This window comes from Sorex araneus, chromosome 5 (genome assembly GCF_027595985.1).
Source record: "Sorex araneus isolate mSorAra2 chromosome 5, mSorAra2.pri, whole genome shotgun sequence".
Classification (NCBI taxonomy): Eukaryota; Metazoa; Chordata; class Mammalia; order Eulipotyphla; family Soricidae; genus Sorex; species Sorex araneus.
Genome location: NC_073306.1, coordinates 144,348,782 through 144,361,946, shown reverse-complemented (window position 1 = coordinate 144,361,946; position 13,165 = coordinate 144,348,782). Strand labels below are relative to the sequence as shown.

Below are 13,165 nucleotides of genomic sequence, written 5' to 3'. Positions count from 1 at the left end.
TGCAAATGTCCAGACTTGCTTTCTGTGACAGACTTGCTTTCTGTGACAGAATTCCATGAGATGAGATAATCTAGGTTTTGAGTCCTCTTCCATTCCGGGATGTGCCTGGTGACTTAGCTTTGAGTCCTTGTGGCAAATGAATAGTGAGCACGGAGAGGTGAGTCTTTGCTGCTTGGGGTGGAGTGTCCCTGAGAGACTAGCCACATGGTGGGGAGTATTATCCACGCCTTCTTTTTTTTTTTTTTTTTTACTTTTTGGGTCACACCTGGCAATGCACAGGGGTTACTCCTGACTCTGCACTCAGGAATTACCCGTGGAGGTGCTCAGGGGACCATATGGGATACTGGGAATCGAACACGGGTCGGCCGCAAACTAGGCAAACGCCCTACCCGCTGTGCTATCACTCCAGCCCTATCCACGCCTTCTAAGCGCACATTTGGAGTCACTGAGGCAGTGGAAATCCCCAACTCTTGCTGGTGAGCCTACTTCCATTTTTCAAGCACTTCGTTTGCTTTCTGAGGCACTGCACAAGGGAGCAAATGCTTCCAGGACATTCTGCCCATTGGGCTGTCACACCTGTCACCGTGAAACGGCCATCTCGAGCTGGAGCCCTAGTATAGCAGGTAAGGCACTAGCCATGGGCTCAGCTGACCCGGATTCAATCCCCAGCACCCCATCATCTGTTCCTCCAAGCTCCGCCAAGAGCTTTCCCTCAGCAGAGAGCCAGGTGTAGGTTGTGAGCACCACTATGAATAGCCCAAAAACCAATAAATGAAAACAGACAAAACCAGCAGATTCTTCTCACTCTGGCAGATCTATAAGCTCTCGGCACTCACTTCTGGGTTTTGGTGTATGCTGACATAGAAACCATGTCATAGTCATAGCTAGTTTTTCGATCACATGGTTTGTTTTTCCTCAGTACAACACTGAAATGTTCTTCTCATAAGAATTATTTCATTTTGGGGGCTAGAGAGGTAATACAGCAGGTAGGGTGCTTGCCTTGTAAACAGCTGACTGGGATCCGATCCCCAGCATCTGCCAGGAATAACCCCTGAGCATCACCCAGGTGTGAACCCCAAACAAAAACCAAACATAAAAGAGTAATTTCATTTTTGCTATTTAACCTACTTCTGACTGTGAATATGAGACAGATATAAAACGTGCCTGAATAGTCAGTTGATTCATTAAAAATCACCATTTTACTACAGAATGTCATCTTTGCTACAAATTCATACACAAAAACTCCGTTTCTATCCTGGAACACTTGAAATGTCTGACTGCTATTTTAATGTATTAAATTAAAGTGTGATTTTAATTGTACTTTTACCATATTAGCAATGGCTTCTAAATCTCCTTAAATGCCTAAGTGCTTGCTGGCGCTCTATATACACATACATATATTTTGGGGGTGCGGAAGGGGCCACACTCAGCTGTGCTCAGGTTTATTCTGTGCTCTGGATTCACTCCTGGTGGTGCTGGGGGACCAGGTGGGATGTTGGGTATTGAAACTGAATATCAGCTACATGAAAAGTAAGGACCTTACCCACTGTACTATCTCTTGGCCCCTAACTACTATTTTAATGTCCATTAACTATTTTTTACCAGATTACTGATAGTTTCAGATCTTCTTTGCAACACTTATGTTACTTATTCTTATAGTTCAAAAACAGGTCTAGGGCTGGGAGAGAGAGTATAATGGGTAGGGCATTTGCCTTGCACACCGCCTACCTGGGTTGCCTGCCTGGGTTCAATCCCCAGCATCCTATGGTCTCTGGAGCACTGCCAGGAGTAATTCCTGAGTACAGAGTCAGGAGTTACCCCAGAGCACTGTCAGGTGTGGCCCCAAAACAAACAAGTGAATAAACAAAAATAGCTTTAGTATAATCCTGATGAATATCATGTTAAATTTATTAATTGATTTGGAGAATTTAAGCTTCATAATCTGAAAAACTGTTTTCTCAAACAAGTTACATGAAAAAGAAAGGAAAGTAGTTTATATGTCTATCATGAAATTAAGAGTCTTCATACTTGTACATGTTATCAATTCCATGGAATTTATAATCTAATACCTCAATGAATTAAATCTTAAGCTATTCTACTTTCTAACTGATTTAAGCTAAAATCTAGAAAAATCTATGGATTTCTACAGTTATTTTTACATATGAGGGTTCAAGGTATTCCCAAAACAATATTTGCTAAAAACAAATACCCAAAGGCAAAGGCAGACTGGAAGTGACACAAGGACAGTGGCAGACAGTATTAGGAAGCTGTGGTGGCTTCAAAGCTGCAGAATGTTTGAACATCAAAAGCATACATGTTAACACTATCGTAACCATGTTACCTAACTATAGCACTATCCCCTTGTTCATCAATTTGCTCAAGCAGACACCAGTAATGTCTCCATTGTGAGACTTGTTTTTTGTTTTCTGTCTTTTGGCATATCAAATACACCACAGGTAGCTTGCCAGGCTCTGCCTTGCGGACGGGATACTCTCGGTAGCTTGCCGGGCTCTCCCAGAGGGGTGGAGGAATCGAACCCAGGCCAACTTTGTGCAAAGCAAATGCCCTACCCGCTGTGCTATCGCACCAACCTATGTTACCTAAATTATAATAAAAATAAATTTTTAAACAAAAACAAGAGCAAGAGATAGTACAGAGAAATAAGGTGCTTGCCTTGCATATGGCCAAGCCCAGTTTGATCCCTGGCCCCACATATGGTCTCTTGGAGTGACCCTTGAGTGCTCACCCAAGAACTGTCCCTGAGCATTGCTGAGTGTGGTCTAACCTCTCCCCAAGGCCCCATCAGCACCAAAAACAATAACAAAATTAAGTCCCCAACTCCAGGCAAACAGAAGCAGTGCACATGGATACAGGGCAGAGCTGCCTGTGCATTTCGGACAACTTTTCCAGATGATTTTAAGGGCTGTCCACATTTTAAAGGTGGTCTTAGAAACCACTAGCTTAGATCACTGCAAACTGAGAACAGAGGAGGCTGAGTCACCATAAAGCGGAAGCCTCACAAGACTTCTTATGAGCAGCCAATGAAATGACCCGCTGGACTCAAGGTCAGTGTCACAGAAACTATAGGAACAAACCAAAGAAGTCGAGGCAAATCTCAGCTACCAAGATTTTCTAAAACATTATGTGCACAGAAAAGATTTACTTCAGCTCCTTAGCTGTACGTTCCTGCCACGTATGGAGCCTCTCTTAAAACAAACTTGTTCTCTATTCTGAGGAAACCACAGGTGACTTCTCTAGACCCATTAAAATTGCTTATTGAATGAATGTTCCTCTCAGAGAGGTCTAATGACTACCAGCATTACTCCACAAAAGACACAAATGTGAAATGATTTTTTAAGATGGCAAACTGAACCACAAATCAATCTTACAATACCTCAACTTACTTTACTAGTCTGTGAATCTAAGCCAACATTCCATCAACCGCACTGGGAATCTTCATGAAACATAGGAAGTCTAAACATGAAGCGCTGCACTGAAGAGATCTCTCTGCTCGGTGGAAAGGCTGTCTCTGAGAAGGAGCTGGTGGAGCAGAGGCTCCACCGCAGAGCTGTGGCAGCTCCCACAGTCGCCCACGGAGGTAGGAGCTCGTGAGATTGCCCTTGGATGCCCACGGGGGCGCCTCGTTATGACAGCAGGTCTCCACTTCAGGAATGAGGCAATGGGGGCTCAAATGAGTCCAACTTAGCTGAACCTGCCAGCTTACTAGGAGCTGCGCTAGAACTTAACTCCTTCTCCCACTTTTAACAGTGTTCTTCCACAACAGCACGCTAACTTAGAATTTTTATATTTTCATTTCCAACACACTCTCATTTGTTCTTTCCTACTGTCCCACATTTGTATGTCTACAAATCAGAAAGAAACAGGAACTTCTCCTGGTACTTCACAAATGGCTACGTGAGCTCAAGTGAAATACAGTATGTGAAGTCACAGTGCCAGTATAAAGCACAAATGCAGGGGACAGTAAAAGTAAATAAATCACCAGGTTCTGTCAGTATTAAGATCAAGACAGTTAGACTCAGAGCTTTTTCTAGTAGATTTTTAGGGAATCTCCAGCTTCCAGCAGCAACATGCCATTCCTTACTCATTGGGGAAGAGAAGGAGAGAAGTATTGTGTCACAAATCCAGTGGGCAACAGAAGTCAGAAATCACAGGTCCATCTGTCAGAAGGAAGTCTAAAGTATTTCCCATTCACAGCACTAGGAAGTGAGTGATAGCTGCCAAAGCAGATAACAAGGTAGCTGCCAAAAGCAGAGTGAGGGGACGGAGAAGGACAGTGGACAAGACACTTGTTTTGAGCTGACTCCAGCTCCCCAGGACCCCCATTGATCCCCGGAGCACAGAAGCAGGAGTAAACCCCGAGTACAGCTGGCTGTGAGCCCTCCACCCCAAAATAAAACAAAAAAGCAAAGTGAATAAGACAATTAGCAAAGAAGTCACAAAGAAAAGTGTTGCCAGTTCTGCCAAAAGTAAGAAGCAAGGGAGTCAGCTCCAGGCTCCCGCCTCGGTCTCTAATCGTAGATGGAGAGAGCAGGCAGCAGCCCGACAGTGGCAGCCCTCTCCTAGGAGCCAGCAAACTACCCAGGAAAAGCCAAAAATGTGTAAGAGGGCTGGAGAGATAGTACGGCAGGGAAGGCTGCTTGCTGTGCATGCCATCAACCCAGCCTTGGTTCCCCAGCACACCATAAGGTCCCCAGACCCCATGAAGAGTAAACTCTGAGCACTCCCGGATGGAGCCCCAAATCAAGAATTTTTTTGTTTTGTTTTTTGTTTTTGGGTCACACCTGGCGATGCACAGGGGTTACTCCTGGCTCTGCACTCAGGAATTACTCCTGGCAGTGCTCAGGGGACCATATGGGATGCTGGGATTTGAACCCGGGTCAGCCGCGTGCAAGGCAAACGCCCTACCCGCTATGCTATCACTCCAGCCCCGCCCCAAATCAAGAAAAAGAAAAAGAGAAGAAAAGAAACAGGAGGACCAATAGACAGTCTCCTATTGTTCCAATGACTGCAAGAAATATACAAATATCAAACAAAGGATCATTTTAAATAATCAGTCACCAAGGATGCTGATTAAATAAAAACCTGCTGTGCAGTTATCATCATGGTTGAGACTGTTAGACTACTATGCTACTCTTTTTTTTTTGGGGGGGGAGGGTGGATTGGGTCACACCCAACAGTGCCCAGGGCTGACTCCTGGCTCTGTGCTCAGGGATCACACCTGAAGATCTCAGGGGACCAAACTTAGGCACTATGGCTTTGGGTGCTATTATACTATTCATCTAATGTACACAGAAATACTACTTTGCACAGCCTTGCCTCATAAGCAGGGGGAATGACTATTTCCTTTTGGATTTTTCTAAAGGTTTTAGGACAAGGGACACAGAATATTGTAGCCCACTGAGAATGAAAATATATTCTTTTCATAGAAGATTCAGAGCTGCTTCTTTAGAAAATTCAAATTACCTGAGAGACTGCGCTACTATGTTTTCACAGATTGTCAGACAGTGATTCACGCGGTCTTTCTTGGTGGCCAAGAGTTCTTTCTTTCTAAAAGAGAAAAAAAGGACAAAGTGTAAATATGTGCTGAACTGCGCAGTCCATTTCTTCTGCACCTCAGTCATTCATTCATTCATTCATTCACTACTATGATAATCCCTTACACTTTGTGTGGGGGGCCTAAGTGGCATTAGGCCTGAGAGACAAAGTACAACTCAACCAAAGGCTCCCCAAACTCACTGCTGCTAAGAAAAGCTCAGTGATGCTCTCAACACACCTTCCTTTCCCTTTATAAAGGCACATGAAGACTTGCCCAGGCTGGGGGTGGCTCAAAGAGCTGGAGCACTGGAGCATGTACTTAGCATGCAGGGGTCTGGGTTCCATCCCCCGCTCCACAGAAGCCCCCAAGCACTTCTAAGAGTAGTCCCGAAGCACCTAGACCCTAAGAGAAAATAATAGCAATAAAATTAAATTTGAGCACTGGAGAGATAATACAGTTGGTAAGGTCTTGCACACAGCCAATCCCTGGCACCTCATATGGTCCCCCAAGCACCACCAGGAGTAATTCCTGAGCACAAAGCCAGGAGTAACTCCTGAGCATCACCAGGTATGACCCAATATCCAAAAATAAAATAAATAAAAATTGGGGGGTGGCTGGGAGGGGGAGGAAAAGGTAGCCTGGACATGACAGCCAGGGAGGAGGGTCTTCATCCTGCTGGAGGTGGTGGCGGTGCAGCACTCTGCACACAATAGCAGTGGCTGGTAGCCAGTCTTACCTCTGCTGATACACTAAAATACTAATGTTTTAAATAAAAATGAAAACTCTGTCTCTCTGCTAACAAACGAGATCAACCAAAATAATACAGGAAACTATTTAGACATCTGACCTCCAGGCTAAACATATTCAAACCAATGCCAAAGTTCCTTAGTCTCACAAGCAGAATTCAGAAGGTAAATGGCAATCACTTTATTCTGAGCTCTGAGTTATAAAAGTAGAGGGCCACAGAGACAGTACAGTGGATAGATAGGGCACTTGCCGTGCATGGTTTTGATCCCTGGCACCACACATGGTCCCCCAGCACTACCAAGAGTGATTCCTGAGGTCAGAGCCAGGAGTGGCCCAAAACAAAAAGAAGATAAAAGCAGAAACAGTTTAAAAACTAACTACAAGGACCAGAGAGATAGTACAGTGGGTAGGGCATTTGCTTGCACGCGGCCGACCTGGATTCAATCCCTGGCATACCATATGGTCCCCTGAGCACTGCTAGGATTCCTGAGTGCAGAGCCAGGAGTGACTCCTAAGCATAGCCAGCTGTGGGCCAGAAAAAAAGAAGGCGCTTGCTTGTCTTGTTCCCTGTAGAGCCAGGTCAATTCCCAGCACCACCAGGATACAAGGAACGAGCCCAGGGACGACTAGGTGTGCACCGCCCACCACAACCCCCAAAAACGAACAATGGCACAATCCCTAGTCCTGGAGCTCGCTGGGAAATGTCCCGCACTCCCCCAGCTCTATTTCTCAGTCACCCACAGGCTCACAGCACAGTGCCAATGGCTCTTACTATTTCTAAAGACATCTTGATCCAAACAAGGCCAAATTCCATCCTGGGTGAAAAAGTCACATGACTAAGCTTCTCCTTTTCCCTCAGCCACAATTATTTTTTATCCATCTAAACCCTTTAGAAGAAAAAGAAATCTACCCTAATATAAATAATAAATTTTAGTCCTTTCCATACTCTGTTAAAAGCTCCAGAATTGGGAGACCAGAGCAATAGTACTATGGGTAGAGTGTACGCCTACCATGTGGCCGACCCGGGTTCGATACCAGAGATCCCATATAGTTCCCCAACCCCCCAGAAATATTTCCTGAGTGCAGAGCCAGGAGTAACCCGAGCATACCAGATGTGGTCCAAAAAGCCAAAAAAAAAAAAAAAAAGCTCCAGAATCATAAAATGGTAAGACAGGCAGTGGCTACTGGTCTTAGTATGAAAATACTAAGACCAGAGTAAATAATAGGAGCCCATTCTGTGTGAGAAGCATGAAAATTTTTATTTATTTTTTTGATTTTTTTACCTCCTGGTTCTGCACTGAGGAATGATTCTTGGCAATGCTTGGGGAACCATATGGAATGCCAGGAATGGAACCCAGGTTGGCCGAGGCAAAATGTCCTACCCACGATATTATCGCTCTAGCCCTAAAAACCTTATTTCAACCAAAATCCTTTGATTTTGTTCTTTCTCTTTCTGATTTTCTTTCTTTCTCTCTTTTTTCCTCTCTGGGTTACACCCAGCGATGCTCAGAGGTTACTCCTGGCTCTGCATTCGGGAATTACACCTAGCAGAGCTCAGGGGACACATATGAGATTATAGGATGTGGGAGATCGAACTCAGGTTGGCTACAGGCAAGGCAAATGCCCTCTCCTCTATACTATCGCTCTGGTCCCCCATATTTTTTTTCCTTTGGGGGAAGGGGCTAAGCAGGGGACTCTTCCAAGCAGTGCTCAGGGAGTCCAGGGCAATTCCAGGTGACATTGGCCAACTATTCAGGCCCTGAGATGCCACTTGCCAAGGACTACCAGGGCCACAATAGCAGGACTTGGGGCCTCCATGGCTATAGTTGGTGATGCGTGTGGGCCATGTGGTGCTGGAGATAGAACCCAGGTCTAGTGTGGGTTAGGCGGCCTCACACCTTTCTCTCTGGTCCAAAGCCCCCAGGCCCAACTCACTGCATCCTACCTCCTACTCCTGTGTTCTTTCTTTCTTTCTTTCTTTCTTTCTTTCTTTCTTTCTTTCTTTCTTTCTTTCTTTCTTTCTTTCTTTCTTTCTTTCTTTCTTTTTCTTTTTTTTTTTTTTTTTTCTTTTTGGGTCGCACCTGGCTATGCACAGGGGTTACTCCTGGCTCTGCACTTAGGAACCACCCCTGGCGGTGCTCAGGGGACCATAGGGATGCTGGGATTCAAACCCGGGTTGGCCGAGTGCAAGGCAAACGCCCTACCCGCTGTGCTATCACTCCAGCCCCTCCTGTGGTTTTTCTTAAGCCCACTGTTACTTCTAACATAGCTGAAGTCATGTGCAATTGGCATGTCAAAGAACTACACAGGCTCACACCAAAATATCAACTAAAAATGCAGATAGGGCTTTAACCCTGCTCATGTCCGACCCAAGTTCAATCTTCAGCATCTCATATGATTCCCCAAACCTCACCAGGACTGACTATGTGTGCAGAGCCATGAGTAAATTCTGAATACAGTCAGATGAGGCAAATACAATCAAAATCTTACCCAAAATGTCTCCTTCTGTTCTCATACTGGAGAATAACTCCCCTTAAAGTATGGGGACCAAAGGTTCCTCAGAAAACTCAACACACAGATCTTAAGCAAAAATAACAGAAAGCTGGAAAGGAATCCTTATCCTCCCAGCATTTCCCACTGAGAGTCATGATAGTGCCAACAAGATGAGTAAATCTAGGCAGCCACTAGCTCCAGCGCAAGGCTCCAACCCCACAGAGCAGCAGGCCCTTAGCTAGGCCACCCTCACACCTCCCTCTAAAGTAAAAAGCCCAAAGGCTGAAGGCTGGCTGGCCATGCCACACCTGCAGGTTCAGTGCCTACTCAATCCCTGCTTGAAATGTCTTCTTTCTTCTGCTGTCTGACACGTAAATTCAAATTCCAGAAAGTGACAATGCGTTCCCCCATGGAATTTAATAAGACCAATTAACAGATAATTCAAAGATTTGTTCTACATGAAAGGCAGAAAAATAGGTGTGGAAATTATGGGGAAAATGGTCACACACACACACACACACACACACACAAACTCCACAGAATTTCATACTAGAACTATAATGATTCAAAGTATTTAAAAACCACACCATCCAAAAGTCTAAGTGACAAGTGAGTTTTCACCACCACTCACATCTTAAGAGAAAAGAAACAACAATCTCTGGCTGACACTGACACGTCAGCTAAGCTGTATAAATACAAAGACAAATGGGGAAAAAAATGGGCAAAGCACCATAACCAGGATCCAGAAGAGGAACCCACAGTAGCTGCTCAGCCTCATGGGTGGCCCAGGAACCCGATGACTCGACAAGGCCCCTTGAAAGCAGATGCTGGAAAGCTGACTATAGGAAATGGTGGCAGCTGGAGTCAGAGAGAGCACAGGGGTCAAGGCGTTTGCCTTGCACTCAGTCAACCTGTTTGATCCCCCAGAACATCACAGGGTCCCAGGAGCACCACCAGGAGTGATTCCTGAGCACAAAGCCAGGACTAAACCCTAAGCAGTGCCAGTAGCGCCCCCCCCCCAAACCCAATTAAGGCATATCAAACAAGACTGAAGATCATTTAGGGAGTAGGGAGACTAATCAGGAAGAAACACTCAACCACGGAGTTTCTGGGATGATACCAACCTCTACTTCCTGACTGGATGGCAGTCACAATTTTATATACCTTTCTCATGTATATTTTATAATTAAGAGAGGAAAGAAATTAAGAAGCTTCTAAAGCATGAAGCTGACAGGGGGGGAAAAACATATGTTTTGAAAAACAAAAGCAAAATTTTTATTAAGTATTTTGTTTAACAAACTAGGTTATAGTTCAACTATTCAACACACATAACTGAGAACTGAAGATGAGCTTCATACTTTGTATTAAACAGAAAATACAACAAAAGGGGGTTTGGTGCTGCCACCAGATCAACCTGTACCTGCCGGGCAAGTCCATTAGCAGCCTGATGGTGCCTTCAGGCTTCCTGATACCCCAAAACTGCCGCTGTGCGTTTGGCCAGACCCCAACAACTTGGGACCAAGTTTACCAAGAAATTAATTGGCCAAAAGTTAGGTATGTGGGAGCCACAACCACAAACCACCTCTGGCTCAGCTATACAAGCTCATGGCTTTCTCAGAGTTGGGATGGGCTACCTCCCCCCCACGTCCCAATATACATGGAAGCACTGGCAGTCACCCCCATGAACCAACTCCACCACCACCCTGTGAGCTCTACTACTAGCCTTACTTCAGAGACCCCTAAATAAATCTCAAAAGAGATCAAAAGCCAGAGTTAAGCTCGGACCTATGCATGACTGAACAGACTGAAGTAAACTGGAGGGGGCAGGTTGGCCTGTGCCCGCCCAAGCAGAGTCCCCGGCAGCCACTTGGTTCCAAAACCCAAAATCGCCATCATACCCCCAGCCTGACTTCATCGTCTCTAGGATGAATCTCACCACGACATAATCTGCTGAAAATTTTGTAATGTGGATCTTAGCACACCAACAGCCCTGGCTCAGAGACACAGAGGCAAGTCCTGGAAGACACCACAGTGCTGGAGATCTCTCCGGGCCCCACACCAAGCCAGTATCACTGGGGCACCCCAGATGGAGCAGGTGCACCCCCCCCACCCCCCGCTACTCCAGATGGAATCCCGGTGACCAAGAGCTTCCACAAGCAAGGCCCAAGGTACGTGATTTCCAGGACTAAATCTCCGGATCGCGTGGCAGCAGAGGACCCAGGCTGCCCTCTCCAGGTCCCCACCCACCCAGCAGACTGGCTGTCACACCCACAATTTGCCTCCAGGCGCCATCTTAGTGCACCAACAGCCCTGGCCCAGAGATACAGCAGCAATCCTGGAGAACACCACAGTGCTGGAGATCTCTCTGGGCTTCTTACCGGGCCAATACCACCAGGGCACCCCAGATGGGGCACATGCAGTCTCCCCACCTACTCCAGATGGAATACCAGTAACCAGAGCTTCCACAAGCAAGGCCCTCAGTTTGTGGGTCCTAGGACTAAATCTCCAGGCCACACAGTGGCAGAGGACCTGGTCTGTCTCTCCCCAGGTCCCCGCCCACTGAGAAGACTGTCACTCCCACAACTTGCCTTCCGGGTGCCATCTTAGCACACCAACAGCCCTGGCCAAGAGACTCCCAATTGAATCCCAAAATGGATTAGTGCCATACAGAGATGTCTCTGGAAATCAACTATTTACAATCTAGATTTACATTTACAATCATGGCCACACGAGTTCTCATGATACTCAAAATGAGCAATGAAAAATAAATTATCTAGCGTCTGCCCCTGGCAGGTAGGCTTGAAGGGTGATGGGAAAATTTGAGCAAAACATAATGTCCAAAATTAGAGAGAGAGTATTGGGGAGATTGTCTGCCATAGAGGCAGGGTGAGGACTAGGATGTGGTGACGGTGGGGGTGGGGGGGAAAGGGAGCGGGGTTACTGGGGGCATCAGTGGTGGAAAGTGTGCATTGATGGAGGGATGGGTGTTCCATCATTATATGGCTGAATCTCAAACATGAAAGCTTTGTAACTCAATCTCACGGTGACACAATAAAATAAAATAAAATAAAATAAAAAGGTAGTTCATGCCCAATTCAATCAGCTTAATCAATGGCTGAACAAATAGCAGTACTCCTACATTATTTAAAAAAAAAAAAGACTGTCCTCATATAGCTTACATCAGGTGACATAAGTCCACAAAAAGTATCTATAAAGTCAGCAGTGCAATTGGGGAAATGGGGTTCCATCCTCACACACTGCTAATGCTCTGATCCCCATCTTACAGACACGAACACTGCAGCTCAGAGAAATCAAATCTCTCAAAATACATGGCTATAAGGATGGAAGGAGAAGGGCTGCAGATGTGGTTCCAGTGGTGGAGCACAGGCCTTGCATGCACGAAAGACTGGGTTCCACTCAAGGTACAGTCCAGCTCCCGAGCACTGCTGGAAGTAGCACGTGCCAGGAATAAGCTCTGAGCACCACAGGGTGTGGCCAAAAAAAAAAAAAAGATTTTAAATGCTGTTTGATTTTCCTCCAAGGAGATCCAGAATCTGACCTTCTCATGCCACTAGCTACTTTGGTCTGGCACCAGACATTTACTACGGTACCCCTAGTCCTGGCAATCAGCAACTAATCTCCATTCCTAAAACTCATTTCTTTCCTCCCTCCCCTTTTTTTGGGGGGAAGAAGGACCACACCTGGCCATGCTAGGTTCTACACTCAGAAATCTCTCCTGGCAGGCTCTGAAGACCATATGGAATGCAGGAGATCGAATACAGGTCAGCTGCATTCGAGGCAAACGCTCTCCCCACTATATTACGGCTCCGACCCCGAAGCCGTCATTTCAATGAGGTTAGGTAAAGAGGACCCCGAACAGAACTTCTGAGAGCTGGGGCATTCCCCAGTATGATTCCCTCCAGGTACCAGGAGAAAATTCCCTTATACTGCTTAAAGCATTCACCTGTTGAGGGGCCGCTAAACAATTTCCAGTTGGGGCTATTAGGAATCTAATTGTTCATTTAAGTGGGAAAAATGTTAAGGGGTACCACAACTGACTCATAAGGTAACAAAATATATGTTCAGTTCTAAAAAAAAAAAAACACTAATATGTATTCCAGAGTATCTACCATTTTATACCAGCAATAACTGAGTGACCCAGTTTCATCTGTGCCAAACTGAATGTAATCAATGTGTTTTTTTTAAAAAACCACTGGGTTGGAATGACAGTACAGTGGGTAGGGTGCTTGCCTTGCATCCAGCCTACTGGGATTCAATCCCTGGCACCACATATGGTCCTCTGAGCTACCAGGAGTGATCCCGAAGTGCAGAGCCAAGAATAAGCCCTGAGCATTGCTCAGTGTGGCC

General features: G+C 45.8%; 1 protein-coding gene across 4 annotated transcripts in view; it reads right to left on the bottom strand.

Moving 5' to 3' along the window:
• The window catches only part of HTT (huntingtin), a 107,619-nt gene that overhangs the window by 84,515 nt on the left and 9,939 nt on the right, over positions 1 to 13,165 (bottom strand). For all 4 annotated transcript variants that reach the window (XM_055140448.1, XM_055140450.1, XM_055140449.1 and 1 more), the window contains exon 2: positions 5,485 to 5,568. In XM_055140448.1, the coding sequence (XP_054996423.1) occupies positions 5,485 to 5,568 (84 nt within the window). The remainder of the gene's footprint in view (positions 1 to 5,484; positions 5,569 to 13,165) is intronic.